Raw genomic sequence first — 16,696 nt, 5'->3', positions numbered from 1 at the left:
CGGCACAGGGGGACAGGAGGGAGGGAGGGAGGGAGTGAGTGAGTGAGTGAGTGAGTGAATGAATGAGTGAGTGCACTGGCTGCCAGGGGCAGGGGAACCATCTGCTCCCAACAAGGAACAGCTGCCAAAAGGGGTTGGAAGCCGGGCAGGTTTTAGGAGGACAACTTCCATATTATTACTTCTGCAGGATTCTGTCTGCAGGGGATGGAAGAAATGAAGTCCCCTGCAATTTGGCATCCAGAGTGGTACCACAGACTGAGTCCCCAGGCAGACTGCACTGGCAAGGAAGCACTGGGCATCCAGCACCCTGCAGAGTAAACAGGCAGTGTCAGCTTTCCCTGCACAAGATCACAGCTCACTGATGATTTTGGCACCTTGAGAGGAGATAGAAGCTACCCACACGTACAACACTCTACCCTCACACCAACAATGCTGTTGTAACAACTGATCCATTTGGGTTTCATTTTCCCACAATCATTTTGCTGTCCCTCCCACTGAGGACAGGAATGATGCCACCTCTGCATAAAGAATCCCAAACAATGCTCTTCTCAGAATCCACTCACTGGTCTTTGACAGGCTTCTCAACAATAGCAACAAAATCTCGAGTTTCCACTAACTCTGTTCTTTGCATTGTTTATCCAGCTAATTTGAACACTGTTACCCTTTCCAAAAACTGAATCACTGCTTCCTTCTGGTCTTCCTTTGTGTTATCCAAGTGCTCCAGCCAAACTGAAAGTTCCTTCCATGTGTACTCAAACACTCCACTGTCACGTAAAACCTGTCCAGGAAACAAAGGGGGAGGAGTGTAAATAAACCTCTAAACACCTAAAATGCAAAACCCCAAGAGATACAGATCTTTTTGTACAGCAATTTCATGATTCCCTCTTTTGGGAAAGAAAAGAAGAAGAGCTTGATGAAAAGAAGGATCTGTCACTCTCCTCAGCCCCTCAGCTCCAGAGGCCTTATTCCCACTCACCAGGGGGACTCTACACAGTGCACTATAAAAATCTTACTTCTACAATTTCTGGCAAGCAGGTTATACTGCTTTCAGAGGCTTGTACATCTTTAGATCATCACAGGCAGGAAAAAAAAAAGCACCTTAAAATACCCTGTAGGGGAGATGTAGAAAACTGCTGATCTAAGATAAAGGAAAATCATTGCCAAATTAAACCTAAACCAGGCCACCTGTACATAAAACAATTAGGCAGATGGACAAACAGCCAGGTAAACGAGCAGTGGTTGTGGCCACAGCAAGGCCCAGAGAGAAGTGCAAGCTGTGGGGTGGTGGGGTACCCCAGATACAGCAGAGCCAAGAGACAGGCTGAGACACACCTGGACATTTCCCCACTTTCCTGCTCTCTGCATTCAGGCCCTGACCCCGAGCACCCAACCCTGCTGACCCTGTGCTCCAGCTCTGGAAGCAGCCAAGGAGGAGGGAGAAGAGGAGAGGAAGGAGCTGGAGTGACACCATGCTCAAACTCCCTGCCCCGAGCTGTCAGCAGAGAGGGAACCTTGCCCAGCCTCCTGAGCCTGGCACCCACACCACACAGGATCAATCTGAGCCTTTGCTTCTCTCCACACACAGAATAAAAGGAGGCCATCACAACTCAGTTGTTCCACATTTACTCTGTGCACAACAGCAGCAACTCTAAAAATAACTGCTGCTTACTTGAATCTGACAGGGTAATTCATTTAAATAAAGAAAAAATGAAGGAAAAAGGATTCATTTTAATATAATTCACTATTTTTGGCAGAGTCTTGAAATAGAAATAGAAATGCACTTGGAGCTCTCACAGGAACAGCAGGAACAGAATGTGAAGTGCCAAAACAAGCCTTCAGTTACATGGCCCTGCACAGAAAAACCAGTCCTTGCCACCTATTCCTGGCAGCCTTTCTGCTGACATAGCTGCCCTGACCCCCCTGCTCCTGCATTCCCCTCAGAGAAAATGCAATGGACTGCAGTGGGAAGTGGAGGCAAGAACAACTAAGGCAGGCCATGTTCCCACCTGGCCAAAGGAATCCAAACCCAGCAGCAAAACAGCACATTTGGAGCAGGTCTTGGGTCAGCCATTCATTACTGGGAGACCAGGAGAACCTGCCTTTAAACCCCTGCAAGGGCCAGGGGCAGCTAAACCCCAACTCAACCACTGCAGCTTTGGGCTGGGTGTTCCAGTGACCTCTCTGATTGGAGCCACATGCAAAGATCCAATCCAATCCATGTGCCATGAACACTGCAGGACACTGCATGAAGAGCCCTGTGCAGGGCCAGTGCAGCCTCCTGGGTTTGCCCTTGGCAGGACAGTTTGGGTGTATTGATTCCCAGTGTAACCCTCCAGCCCTACTCAGATAACTAGAAGATGTCCTCTTTTAATAAGGTGCTAAAAACAACAGCCTCTGCTGTCTTGTGGACTTGTAGTGACCAGTTTTTCCTGAGAAGTCAAACAGCTAATTTAAATGTACAGAAGGGGATTTTAATTCATTTCTAAGACAAAAAGTACTCCTGGCATCAAAGCTTGTATCAGACAGCAGCAGAGAGGATTACTCTGCAGGGCCAGAGCAAACCATCCAAGGCTTATGCAAGGCTGGAGTGCTGAAGTACAGACTAAATAAACAACGATAAAGTACAGAATAAATAAACAATGATAAAAAATAAAACTCAGAAGTAATCTCTTCTTGATCAATGTCAAGACCCTTGCAGGCACAAACCACATGAATTTATTACAGTGCCAGAATTAATTCAGCCTAGGGAGGGTGGGCAAACACTAAAGACATTTTCCTTGCTCTTTCATCAGCTGCTGCAGGGAAGTCAGTTCACAGCATTTATTTACAGAAAACATTTTGTTAATAACCAGTTATCTGACAGCAAATCCCAACAACAGCCACCAGAAACAGGAAAGGAGACTCTGCTGACCACACAACCATGCAGGAAAGGTATCTCCCTTAAGAAAAAATGTTTACAGTCCTGAAATTTCACACCAGTGGGATATAGTGGATGCCCTGATATTCCAGTTCAAATGCTTACCTTGATGATTAATTGTTTGGTGGAAATCTTCAGATGAGAATGGGTACTTGTAACAAACATTTTCATCAGTAAATAGAAGACTGATTTTTCACCAGACGTCTTCTCTGCCTCAGAGATGTCCTACAAGAAAAATACATTAAAGTTCCTCTGCTACAGCAGCACTGGACAGGGCTATGTTGCACTGACACTGACATGTAGGGTCAGTGTGTTGTTTTACAGACCTGCCCAAAAGTGCCCAGGCCAGAAGTGACTGGGTCACCTACACTGCTCTGCATTTAATGAGCCAGGATCATTTGTAGGATCCTGGGAAGTGGAGGACAGAACTAACAGGAACCCCAGCTGCTGCAAGGACCTAGGGCAAAGCCACCACTCTCATCGATCGTATTTTATTCCCCAATCATACTTTACTCCCCAGTCATTCCATGTCTATCCCTGTTACACCCTCCAGGGGTCTCTGCCTCTCCTCAAAGCCATTTTGGGTCCATTCCTTTCTCCTGACATGACAAGCAAACTCTTGACAGAGCTCTTCTTTCACAAGCCTGCACTGAAAAGGACCTGGGGCCCTGATGGTTTCCACTACTTTTGGGGAGCATTAAAAAATGTTGGAATTTCCTTGGGAAGGGGTGGGATGGCTCCCATCAGTGGCTCATTTCCCTGCTCTGCAACCTGAGGCTTTCCAGACAAGGGGAACCCAGCCCATTGTGCTCCTCTCCAGAGAGACACAGAGCCACTGGAACCTTCTCCTGGGCTCAGCAGGGAGGCTGTCCCTGACAAAAACCTTCAGGTCAGAGGGGATCTCCACCACTGCCAAGAACGTCATTGCTGTGGATTGACACAAGGCTCACCTCCTAAAATGACTGGACTAATTGACAACTGGGCAATGCCAGATGGGAAGACTTGAGGACAACAGACCAAGGAAACATGAATTTGCATCAGGCTCTCACCTGTACTTTGAACCAGGCAAATTTATTGGCAGGAAGTTCCAAAGCCACCTTCAGGATGTGGTGCTGCAGGAGAGGAGGGACCTCCTTCCTCAGGCCCTTTTCAGTGACTATACCTGAGGGTGAAACAAGAAACCAGCTTCAGCTGGATCCAGGAAACCTGAAAATCCCTGAAACCTCAGAGAACTCAAGTGTCAGGCTTTAAAACACAGCTGTGAGACGGGCTGGCAACTCAGAGATCTTCACATCATGGGATCCCCACTGCAACCCCAAGGCTGGCCAGGCCAAGGTGAGAATCCAGCCTCAGGAGGAGAAGAGCAAACACTCCCTGCTGCTGAGGACTGTGTAACCAGCCAGAGAAACGAAAATACAAACACCCCTCACATACCTTTTATCAGCTTGCTGAAATCAAAGCTGCTCTGTGCTACCAAGTGGGGCACAACCTTCTGATACAGACACATGACCTGAAGCAGTGCAGCTTTCAGAAGCAGCGTCTCAGCATCATCTGAACCTAGACAAAATGTTTCCATCATTAGTTTCTTCTTCTTCTTTCACAGCAAGAGTGCACAGTGCCACGCCTCCATTAGCCAGCAGGAGAATTAATAACTGCATTTCCAGCAGGCTGGCCTAGGAAATGACTGCTATCTTCCCAACAAGAGAAAAACACCTGTGGAATCTCCAGTTTCATTCCCCAGCACTCCTGTGTGAACACTTCCAAAACTAAATCTGCTTAGTCAGTGCTTGGATTGAGAGCTGCCATTTGTCATTTGGCTCAGAAGTGCTCACACATGTAGAACACACCCTGAGCATCTGAATACCTGCTGTAGGAATCCCACCATCCCACTGCTGTTCAGGGCTGAACAGCAGGAGAAAGGGAAGGAAAGGATATGGTCATGCTGCTGATTTCTGGTCATGCTGCTGATTTCTGGGGACTCTACTCTCAGCTGTGTCAGGTAGGTTGGGCTGGTGAAGTGCAGGAGACAGTGCACTAAGTTTGGTGCAAATTTATTATTCTAGTTAAAAACTTTTTTCTTTCCCTTTCCTCTTTCAAAGTAATACTTTCTCAGTGAAAGCTCCTGGCAAGAGGCAGACAGCAAATACCTGTATGAGAGAAACACCAAGAGCACTTAGGGCAACTGCTCACTTCCTAGGAAAAGCCATCTCAGGTCTCAGCTGTAACATGAGGAGCCACAAAAGCCACTTGTTATCCAGTCATTACTGAAAGCGAGCAGAGAGCATGGGCCAAAACACTAACTCCTAACTTTGTCCTATTTACTTGGTGTCCCTCGCTGAGTTAGGAAGAACAGGATGAATGCCATGGGTAAAATTTGTTTCCCTGAGTCTCAGCTCCCATTAGGAAAGAACTCTCAGTGACCACAATGCAAATAAAGGTGTAAAAGGTGAACTGGGAGTGAGTGACACAGCATCAGCACTCAGAATGCTGAGGAACTACAGCTACAGTCCTGCAGGAATTGAGCTGCTCCACTGCTCTCTCCAATCCTGCAGGAATGAGCTGAGCCTGCAGGAATGAGCTGTCCCACTGCTCTCCAAGCCTTGCCCTGTCAGTGCCAACAACACTTTGGTGCCCAAAGGGAGGCACAGAAGCACAGAAGGACATCCACTGAAAAGCCTTCTGCTCCAGGAGGTCTCTCTGTGCAATGTGCCCTGTGAAGGGTAAAACTGGTTGCAGAATAATCTCCAGCCCACAAGGAAAACTTCACAGGCCGTTGGCCAAGATACAGGCAATGCTGAACTCCCCATCCCCTGCAATGGAACTGTGCAAGGAACCCTTTGGGAGGGACACTGGATTTGAGAGATGAAAACTGAGGCCCTTGCTCCATCCCTCTCCCAACACTCCTAATTCCACTCCTGTCTTACATCAACACAAGCATTTGTGTAGCCACAGTAACTAACTGCTAAAAAAAAAAGACCTCCTGGTGAAATAACTTGGACAAACAAAAATCTCTCCCAAAATTATTTTTCAGGCACATCAGTGTCCATGCCAGTTTTGTTCTGTGGCTGTGAAACAGCTCCTAGCATGGAAAGGCCAAGGGCAGGAGGGCTGAGTTCACCCGAGGAACAGCCCCACTCACCCCCCAGTCCATTCTGGGTACCCAGGTTTAGGCAGAGCAATCAGCCAAGGTGATTTACAGAGATCCCTTCCAACCCCGGGCACTCTGTGATCCTGGGACAGCCAAGTCAAACTATTTAACCCTCTAGCAGCAGGGGCAGCCTCTGTGTTCAACTGTGCTCCAGGCAATTCCAAAGGCCTGAGGAACTGCACAAAGCAAAGGTGGGCAGTAAATACCAATGAGATGTGGATTCTGCTGAAGTTAAGGGCGGGATGAGGGTTTTCCATCACTCATTCCCACAGAGATAAGAAGCTGTAACTCCACCTGCTTTGCCTACCATGCTGCTCAGCAACTTCTGTCTCGGTCATTGCCTTCACAGTGGAGACATCACCTTCCCTCTTCTCTGCTGGGCCCTGGTTGTGTCCTCTCTCTTGCTTCAGAAGGGACTGCCACACAGCCACTATGCTGGTCATGTCTGGTAAAACCTGAAAGCAAACAGGGAATTGCACAGCTCTCAGTGCCACACAGCCACTATGCTGGTCATGTCTGGCAAAACCTGAAAGCAAACAGGGAATTGCACAGCTCTCAGTGCCACACAGCCGCTGTGCTGGTCATGTCTGGTAAAACCTGCAAGGACAAGGCACAGGGAGAGCAGCTGTCTGCTGCAATGTCTGCCTCTTCCCACCTTGCTGACAGCTTCTCTGTAGAGCTGCACAAACTCCTGCACTGCTGGCAGTGTGTACATCTGTGACCTTTGCCAGGGTTCTTCAGACAAGCAGTGCTGGATGTTCCTCAGGGCTCTTCTCAGCACCATGGACACCAGGGACAGGATGCTCTGCTTCACCTCTGTGCTGGGCAGCTAAAAGAAGGAAGTGAATTAATGACATTTCAGTGCTTCCTGCCATGCTGTGCACAGAACCCACACTCTGAATGTGTGTTAAAGTTGGTCACTGAATTATTGTTTCCTAGACCTTAGCTAGCAGTAGAGAATCCATGGGTTTGCAGACTCCCAGTTAAAACACTAGCAGACAGTGGCAGAACTGGTGCTTGTGAAAGGCACCTGGAGTCAGTATCAGTGATTTTAATTCATTTCCCAGTGCTTCACCAAGCCAGGTCAATGCTGAGGCAGACAGCATAAACCACAAGTAATTAACCAACGTCAGAAGTTTCTAGAATGAGCACACACTAAGTGCAGCAGTCCAAACCAGGAGAGGAAAGTCACTGAAATACCACAGACTGCCCTTACATTGAGCCCCTGGGTGAACATTGCTCTGCTGCACACTGCAGGGACCGTTGTTACCATCACCATGGAAAGCAATCTGGGCACAGGAATAAACTCTGAGCTCTTAAAAGAATTGGAGATCTCTGGTTGAGCCTCGTAGATCTGAAAGAAAAGAAACAAACATTGAAGCCCGTTGATACGGTTCTGGAGATGGCAGCTTCTTCTGGGGAGCATTTTACAGAAGGGTTTGGACTTGTCACAAGTCATGGCAACACTAAATGTCAATTTTTATGCAGAAATGCTACAGAGCATCCTCCAGACTCCCATTCAACTAAATGGACTCCCTGTATGCAACCAGCATCCCTGCTAAAGGCCATCCCTTCTCCAGAGATTCCAGATCCTACCTGCCCATTTTAGGCTACACAAAGAGGCAGCAGAACACTCACAAAGGACAGAAAGTTTTTCTAATTGACCTTTGATGTTGCTGCACCTCAAAAAATATGTCCCTGATGTGACATTTTCCTCTGTTTCTTACACCAATTCCTTCTCTACCAGTTAAGTTTAAATGCTGATAGAGCCTCCTGCCCTGAGCATGGCCTCTCACCATCACCCATACTCTCACCTTCTTGAGTAACTTCATGTTGTCCATCCAAGCTGACTTCACTCTAGGAACAAAGGAATACTGGCTCTCCTTGAAGTATCTGTTCAATAAATCTGGGCACACCTTGAGAATATTCACCACGAGATCAGCAACCATTTCATCTTCTGTGGCAGTTTTTAAACCAAGCAGGAAATGCAGAAGTACCACATTTCCTCCCCTGTTGAAGACAAAAAAACCATTATTTTGAGTAAGAAATCCTAATTTTGATCCTTTACATGGGATGTGAACTCTGCAGCTTCTCTAAGTGTTGACTGAAGGCAAGATCTCTCACCCTCCTGGCATCACTTGTGAGTTGATACTCAAAGAAGTAAGAAATTAATGCACCTCCACATTTCCTGCATGGGAGTGAATTAGCACCACACATTTCAGGGCAGACACGGTAACTGGTGATGTCCCTTTTGCCTCTAGCAAAGAATCCCCCTACAGTCCCAGCTGCCCAGTGACTTACTTGCCAGAAGTTCCCAGGCTTGGGTCATAGAAGGTGATGCCATGTTTCAGGGAGCAGCAGAGGTCCATTAGGAAACTGTGCACAAGTTCCCTCACCATTGCTTTGCCCACCTCCTCAGAACCTTGAGCCACCTGTAAGAACCAAAAGGGAGTAAAGGAGGCATCTGAGATTTGGCATCACAGATATCAGCCTCACTCTACATTTTATATGGCTCCTCTCAGAGAAATACTAAAACAAAGTCTGGCTTTTGTTCAGATCAAAAACAGAAACTTCGGGACTTGAAGGTCCCTTCCAACCCAAACCATTTTGTGATTCTACAATTCCATGAACCTCCTAAATCCAGGACAGCTCAAGATGCCTCGGGATGAGACGACTCCTGACAATTGTGGCTGGGAAATCATGGATCCTATGACTGCCAGGGACTGCCAGGAACTGCAGAACTTACAATGACTCAGAACTGAAATGTGTGCTTATGAATGGGGTCAGGGGTTTGCACAGCTCCAAGCAGGCACCTCCTGCACACAGATCCCCTCCAAAGGGTGCTTACAGCACCTCAGCATGGGATGAACCAAAAGGCAGGGCCATAAGCATGTGGTAGAGAGGGCACACACAAAGGTGAAAAATCTGCAGCCAAAATCCAGTGAGAAGCAGCAGAAATTTGGGGTTTCTTTTAAACAGGCTCCTGAGATTCCTCTTTTGGAGCTCATCAAGCTCAGAGCAACTGGGGCTCGTTTCAACAGCTGGAGGCTGCAAGAGGAGGGGAAATGAAGGCAGCACAAGGACTCAGAGTCACAGAAATGAATGGCCAGACCTTTAAATCCTCAGGGCTGACATCAGTGATGCCATTCCAGCGGTACAGCGAGGAGATGTGGAGCAACACTTCTGCGGTGAAAAACCGAACCTTCTGTGTCTTGCTGATGTTCTTGTTATGGACCACCTGGAAATGGGGAAAATGCAAACTCCTCTATTCACTGCAAGCTGTCACAAAATCATGGCAAAACAGCAGCACGCCTCATTCTTCCAGAACACACAGAGCTGGCTCTGCTCACCCAGCAGGAGAAAGGCTCTGCTTGTCTCCCTGCTCCTGCTGCAGCCTGACGCCACAGCAACCTCTGCACACCCTGCACAGGACTGATGGTGATGCTGCAGAGAGCAGAGCATGTCTAGAGCAGCACAGGCCCAGAGCAGAGCCAGGGGAACCCGGCTGTAGACACAGTGAAGCCTACTACAGATAAAGTGTGAATGAAAGGGAAGGAAGTGTCTCAGCAGTCCTTCTGCTGTGCTTTACTGATGCCATTGCTGTAAGTCTCATTTTTCCTGCTAAGCTGAAAGAGTCGTACAGTGTGCTGGGGTCCGGCAATAACACAACCGCTCATGGTGTATGACTCCCACACAGGAAAAGCAAGATTTGAAAAACAAAGTTCCAAGGAGGTTTATTTTGCATTTCAATGATAGCTTTTTATCACCCTTCTTTTTCATGTAATTGCAAAGGCAAAATGACAACAGAACATTTTTGGCTTTAACTGCTCAGTTGAGAAAAGCCCAAGTCTGAGGCAGGCTCCTATGGCTACACTCTAAATTTGAAACTGTGTTTTTCTTCATTCTCTCCACTGCTCATGCAACAGCTTATGCAACATTGCTACAGCAGCTCGGAGCAGATACTAAAAAGTCATAGATTCTGGAACTAAAACCATTTAAAAATAAATAAAATACATCTCAGGTGCAGCTGCTCTACAAGCAACGAGAGCACCCCACGAAAGAGGCAGGGCCATGCTCAGAAGGTGACAGAGCACAGGAAAAGCCACCACTAAAGCAACTCTCACACCTTTCAGCAATTCCTGCTTCCCTGTTTCCAATCCTGAGACAGAAACACAGCCAAGCTACCAACCTCCAACAAATACCATCAGCCACTGCCAGCAGCCCTAGGAACTGAGCACTGGGTGAGAAACCACTGCAGAACTGCTTTCAGCAGCGAGGAAAACAGGAAACGTGAGGCAGCAACACAGTTCCAAGGGTCTATCATACCTTAGCTGTCAGCGTGGAAAGCAGGAGACTGACAGTAGAAACTCTGTCTTCCTTTATCTCAGAGCGAAGAATCGCTGGAATGAAATCTAAGAGACATTTCAAATGGTAAGTCAAAATGTGAAAGCTCTTTTCTTACTAAAACACTTGAGGCCATTCCTACCCATTCCTCATCACATTATTTACCGTGCTGTTCCATCCCAGGAGGAGCCAAAAGGCAGCAATCAGAGCTCAGAAGGATGATGTGTCTGTGACTGTGGTTATGAGCAAGTGATGCTGCCAAACCTACCTTCACCCTGACTGACTAACACTGTACAGCACCTGTCACCTTTAGATACATTCTGGGCCCTGAAATGCCACACTAAAATTCAAGTAATGTCATATTCCTCCCCTTGAAGCACCTGGAAATGTTTCTCTGAGTGATTCTCAAATGCTGGGAGGTTCCCTCACCTTTTGGCTCCCCAGGGCATCCCAGAGTGAGGCAGCCTCAGTTTATGGAGGACCTGGGGCTGCCACAGGCAGTGAGAGCCATCTGCACTGACTGGGCCGAGGGTGCAATCCCCAGCCTGAAAGGCCTGAGCATCAGCAGCACCTCAGGGCAATCAGCAGCCCTGGCGTGGCAGGGGCACGAGAAGCCAGCAGCCACAGCCAGTCCTCAGTCCCCTCCCACGACCTGCTGCCAGCTAGCCTTCAGCTTTCCTTTAAACAATATTTCCAGATCCTTCTGAATTGTCTCATAGCTTCTCCAAGGGCCACAAATCACAGGCAACTGAAGTACACCCTTTTTAAAAGAAAATTAACACAACATATCCACTGTTTCTGTCTTATGAGCAAGGCTGGAGGCCGTGAATTTTTTTTGTTTATTGACTCTATGACCTCAAAGTTTTCTATTGGATTTACAGATTTTTTTAATCTGTTTCACCAAAGACTTTATTTTTGCAAAGTTTTAGCAGATAGCATATTGTTCTCGAGCAGGAGAGGCTTATTTACCACACTACCAAAGAAGTTTAAAGCTTTTCAGATAATAAGGTTAAAAATCTATATTTTGCTTCTTATTAGTGCTCTCTACCTGGTTGACATTTTTAATTAGGTGATATTTATTATCACCTATAAATGACTGTGCCTTAAAAACAAAAAGTTATGAAGTACCTTTCAGCTCCAGCACCTGTGCCAAGATTGCATTGTCACCAGCAATGAGAAAGGAGAGAGCAAACTGAATGTAGGCCATGCGGACATCTGGCCTGCCCTGGAAACACACAAGTGTAAATATAAATTAGAAATGCTGGTAGCACGCAGACTGTGCCCAGCTGCAGAACTGACACTGCAATTGCTGAATATCCCTGGAAGCACCATGAATGGGTGAAGGAAACAACTCTTATAGAAATGCTGCATGCAGCCACAGACATACATTTACATGCACACATCCACAGCGTGCTCAGCTAAAAACCTTCCTGCACTGAACAGATCACTTTGCCATGGAAAGGAAAATGTGCTGGTTCCTGTGCTTTTCAATTCTCAATGCCCGAGAGCAGGGCACACATGGAAATAAAAAGGAACACTGACAGGGGCCATGGGCACAGACACCTTCCACTGGCCCAGGCCTTGCTGCTCCCAGCCCTGTCCCTCCTGGCCCTGGACACTTCAGGGACGGGACAGTTCCTTCTCTGGGCAGCCTTCAAAGGCCTGAAAGAAGAAATAAAGAGAAACAGGACTTTGCTGTGAGCTTTGGGCCTGGTATTTTAGTGTTAAAAACCCAGGCCTCTGATAGCCAGCGGTGCCAATTTCACTGAAAGCTGTACAAGACCGAGACCTTCTGGATGCCAGACTCCTTGCACCTCGTTTAAGCAGCTTGGGGTCAAAAGACTTCACCCAAGCATTTAAAATCAAGGGTGGAGGTACTCCTGCAGTGAGGTGAAAATCCATGGAACCTGACAATTCTGGAGCTATAAAAGGTGCTTCCAGGGAAAAAGGGATGTGTTCGGCTTTTTGCCTTCCAGTTGATTGCTTTATAAAGAAAAAGTCCAAATTTTCATCTCAGGTGGCACAAACCCAACACAACCGTACACATTCACTCTGCAAGTGATCCTTAAAATCCAGAAACAACATGTCAACACTGCAAACACCACTGCATTCATTATACACTTGCATTTGCCATGACACCATCATTCTTGTTCTGAAGCACTGGTTTGGGTCAATCCTGACTATTCTTAGCAAACAGGAAGGGAACAAGAGACAGTTTCTTCTGGAAAAACAGGACTGACTCTTTTCTCTTGACTCACATATTCTTCTAAAGGATTTCCAGATGAAGATTATTTAGAACTCTTGTTCGTGTTTTCAAATGCAATTACTCTGTATCAGTACTGGGCAATACCCCTCTCCCATTTCCATTTATTTCAGTGGGACCACGCTGTGAAAGTCTAGTTTTCAGCAGTTTACTATCACTTTCACTCTGCTTCAGACATTAGAAGGGCAGTTCACAGAAACTGCACATTTCTATTTCTCCACAGCTTGTTGGAAGCACATGAGGCCTTTCCATGGGTCCAGCTGGGCACAATCAAGGACTTCAGCCTGACACAGGACAGGAAGGAGAGTTAAGCTCTCTCATCAGGTGAAAATGCCATGGCATGCAGCACCTTAGCTTACCTGCTTACATCTTCTTTTCAACAGTGCAGGCAGGTACTTGTTGTTGAAATCGAAATGACTGTAGACATCCCTTGCAGAATCCGGCCCCTGAGCCACCATGGCTGAGAGCAGGGAGAGGCACCCCCGGCTCACCCTGAAGAACAGAGCAAAGCAGAGCAAGAAAAGCTGCAGGCCATTCCCAGGGTGATGGCTGGACAGACTGCCAAACCAAGAGATTCACGCTCAAAGGGAAAATGGAAGGGAAGTTAAACTAGCAGAGTAATTATTTTGGGCAGTAATAACTGCAGCTGGGAAAGAGGGGCAAGGGGAGAAAGGACAAGGAAATGCCTGTTTATGTTTTCCCCAAAACTAAGCTGCAATGTGAGGCTGGATATTCCCTTTAGAGAGTAGTTTAAAAGGGAGAAAGTGACAAAATTACCAACGTGAAGATACTTGTTCATGGCAGTGGAGCTGGGTTAGACAAGCCTTAACTTTTCCATGGTTCTGTGAACTCCTAAATTCATAGAGGTTTGCCATTTATTTCAGCAGGAACATGTCAGTGCCACTATGCACAGAAGTGCAGACCTGCATCATCTGAACAGCCACCCCCATGACCAGATAATCTGTGATCTGTGATCTGTGATCATCACCTTTCTGTCAGGGACAAACTGCAGAAAGCCACGGACTCAAGCAGAGATCCCATCGAGACAGAAACACCTCTGCACATCAAAGAGGATGCATGCACAGAGATGCAGAGCATCTCCCATCAGAGACTGCAGCTCCTCTGTGCACCTTCTGAAGGATGGATTTCTGCAGAAGCTGCAGCCTTTAAAGCCTCGGTCAGAAGTGCAGATCTTGCACAGCCCCAGAATTTGTTTCCAGGGTACCGATTTGAGATTCTGTGTCCTGCTGCACTAAGATCAACTGCACAGTGCAGGAAGCACAGCTGTGTCCAGGAAAGCACAGAAAGCTTTTCCAGTTCTGCTCCAAGACTGAAAGATGAGTCACTGGCCTTGGACAAACCAATTTCAGTCTGGTTTTCCCTCTGCCTTCCTCTTCCTCCCAGGTTTGTACTGAAATGTTTGACATTTGCACCTTCTTTCCCCTATCCACATGAGCATGAGGCATTTTTTGGTGCAGACTAGATAACACAATTATTGAACAACCTAAAATGACCTCAGACTTAAGAGACTGAAAAAATTGCCAAAGAAAGGCCAGTCTGAGAGAGAAAAATCCATTATAAACATGGAAAGTGACTCCAAAGAACACAGGGAAGCAAAGCTCTCAAAGCAGCTCTTTTTGCCCTCACAGGAAGACTGCCCTCCCTGCTCCACACAATCCATCTCAGCCCACAAAATAACAGCACTGTAAAACAACAGCACTGAAGGTACCAGCCGTGCTAGCTCTCACCAGGACAGCCCAGCTGATGGAAAGTACAGCTTCAGGAAAGTATCCCACAGCACTGGATTGTCTCATGTATCAGTTTCCGCTTTGCAAAGACTTCCACAGGCAATTATTTTATGACAAGTGGGAAAAGATTACTAAATAAAGGTGGATTATTAGCAATAAGTCAATTTTGCAACATCTAGTACAGTCCCCCCGGATCACTTGACAGAGATTATTCTCCACCAGAGCACCAAGCAGACTTACCTGTGGTTTTCAGAATACAAAGCAGCATAGACCAGTTTCATATAGGAATGAATCAGCTTTTTGACAATGTTCATTCCCACAACAGAAAAATGTGAGAGGTCGCTGGCTGTCCTCAGTAAAATGGCTTCTAGAGCCTGAAAGATTAACAGCATCTGCAGGATAAAAAAGTATGTTAATACCTGATAATATCAGGTAAGACCTGAAATTATCAGCTGAGCCACCAGTAATAACCACCATTAACAAAAAGAGTAACCCCACTCCAAGAGGAAACTTCCACATATGAAAGCGACATTAACTTCTCCATTCTCTCCCAAATTAATGCTTCCTCTTTGCAAAGATCACTCCTGAGAGCATGAAGGTTCAAGGGATCAATGCTTCAAGAGACAATTGCTCCTAAGTGGATGGCGAAAAATGAAATGTGCTGGAGAAAAATATCATGTTCCGATCTTGCAATTGATTCCTGCCAGAAGAACTCAGAATCCATACAGCACTGGGACTGTGCCCATTGCAAACACCAGTCCCTGCTAGCAAGGGGATATTGAGGAAAGGCTGTCCCTGAACATTACAGGGACAAAAATGATACTGAAGGGCAAAGAACAGCAAGTGATGGTTAAAAAGCCACACAATACAACACTGCATTGTAAACAGTAATATTGTACATTGTATACTATCCTACACTGTAAGCAACACTTCATTGCTGCACCAGCATTCACAGTGAAAAGTTACTGAGCTCTTTGTTCATTCACCATATTCTGAGGAGGATAAAATTGTGTCCAGCTGGAATTAGAAAAATGAAGTCAACTTTACCAGTGGCTTCCTAGAAACGCTGATGCATCAGGCAGATATCTAAAAACATTTACTTTCACTAGGCTACTTTTGTTTTGCTTTCCTAACTGCTTCTGTGGATCCCCTTATTTCCTAAAAGGCCGTTTGATAACATTTAAAGAACCTTAACAGCCTGATTCGGACAGGACTATTGGTTGTGTGTGTCATTAAATCCAAGAACATCTGTGAACAGAAAGCAGCATCTCCCACTTGGTAGGTGCTTCTGCCACTGCTACTTCCAGAAAAAAAACCAAAAACAACCCAAACCAAAAATGTACAGAGTTATTTACACCACAAAGCACTATTTATTCATAAAACCACAGAACATCCTGAGCTGGAAGAGACCTACAGGGGCCATCCAGTCCAACTCCCGGCCCTGCACAGACACCTGAACAATCCCACCCTGTGCCTGAGAGCGCTGTCCAAACGCTCCAGGAGTTCTGGCAGCCTTGGCAGCTGCGACTATTCCTGGGGGACCTTTTGTTGGGTCTTCTCCAGGGTGGGATTGTTGGGATTGCAGCTGCCAGCCCCTGAATGACAGCCCCCATATCCAACTTACTTCACTTTCAGGCTTCCTTTCTCCATCGAGAAGCCTGAATATCTCAGCACACTCCATGGAAATTTTCACGTATCCCTCCACGACATCGTACACTTGGGGTGACGGCAGCGTCTTGGCAATGGCCACGAACGTCTCCAGCCCTGCAAAGCCACAGCGTCACCCAGGCCACCAGTGCCACGTGAGAGGCCCGCTCTGGGCCACACAGAGGGGCCGGGCCGTGCCCGTCTGCGGCATCTCCAGCAGCAGCAGCAGCATCCCTGACATCCCCGCGGCGTCCCTCGGGCCGCCCGCCTCAGCCTGGGGCAGACCCCTAAGCGCGGAGCCCGGAGCAGCCCCCTCAGCCCTCGGCGCGGAGCAGCCGCCTCAGCCCGGGGCAGCCCCCTCAGCCCGGAGCAGCTGCCTCGGCCAGGGGCACCCGCCTCAGCGCGGAGTCCGGAGCAGCCCCCTCAGCCCTCGGCACGGAGCAGCCCCCTCAGCGCGGAGCAGCCGCCTCAGCGCGGAGCCCGGGGCAGCCCCCTCAGCCCTCGGCGCGGAGCAGCCCCTCAGGCCGGGGTAAGCCCCCTCAGCGTGGAGCAGCCGCCTCAGCCCGGGGCAGCCGCCTCAGCGCGGAGCCCGGAGCAGCCCCCTCAGCGCGGAGCCCGGGGCAGCCCCC

The 16,696-nt window shown here is 47.6% G+C and overlaps 1 protein-coding gene across 2 annotated transcripts in view; it reads right to left on the bottom strand.

The window, feature by feature from the left end:
- Window positions 1-16,696, bottom strand: part of URB1 (URB1 ribosome biogenesis homolog) — a 72,260-nt gene that overhangs the window by 20,566 nt on the left and 34,998 nt on the right. For both annotated transcript variants that reach the window (XM_071417882.1, XM_071417881.1), the window contains exons 2-16: window positions 16,045-16,184; window positions 14,661-14,812; window positions 13,032-13,164; window positions 11,538-11,634; window positions 10,392-10,477; window positions 9,178-9,303; window positions 8,367-8,497; window positions 7,880-8,075; window positions 7,282-7,419; window positions 6,721-6,894; window positions 6,373-6,520; window positions 4,352-4,474; window positions 3,967-4,079; window positions 3,023-3,142; window positions 662-778 (exon numbers count right to left, since the gene is read on the bottom strand). In XM_071417882.1, coding sequence (XP_071273983.1) covers window positions 662-778; window positions 3,023-3,142; window positions 3,967-4,079; window positions 4,352-4,474; window positions 6,373-6,520; window positions 6,721-6,894; window positions 7,282-7,419; window positions 7,880-8,075; window positions 8,367-8,497; window positions 9,178-9,303; window positions 10,392-10,477; window positions 11,538-11,634; window positions 13,032-13,164; window positions 14,661-14,812; window positions 16,045-16,184 — 1,994 coding nt within the window. The remainder of the gene's footprint in view (window positions 1-661; window positions 779-3,022; window positions 3,143-3,966; window positions 4,080-4,351; window positions 4,475-6,372; window positions 6,521-6,720; window positions 6,895-7,281; window positions 7,420-7,879; window positions 8,076-8,366; window positions 8,498-9,177; window positions 9,304-10,391; window positions 10,478-11,537; window positions 11,635-13,031; window positions 13,165-14,660; window positions 14,813-16,044; window positions 16,185-16,696) is intronic.

Source organism: Agelaius tricolor, unplaced genomic scaffold, assembly GCF_023055355.1.
Source record: "Agelaius tricolor isolate 1412-34295 unplaced genomic scaffold, bAgeTri1.0.p SCAF_71, whole genome shotgun sequence".
In the NCBI taxonomy this organism is placed as follows: Eukaryota; Metazoa; Chordata; class Aves; order Passeriformes; family Icteridae; genus Agelaius; species Agelaius tricolor.
This window is presented reverse-complemented; position numbering and strand designations above follow the sequence as displayed.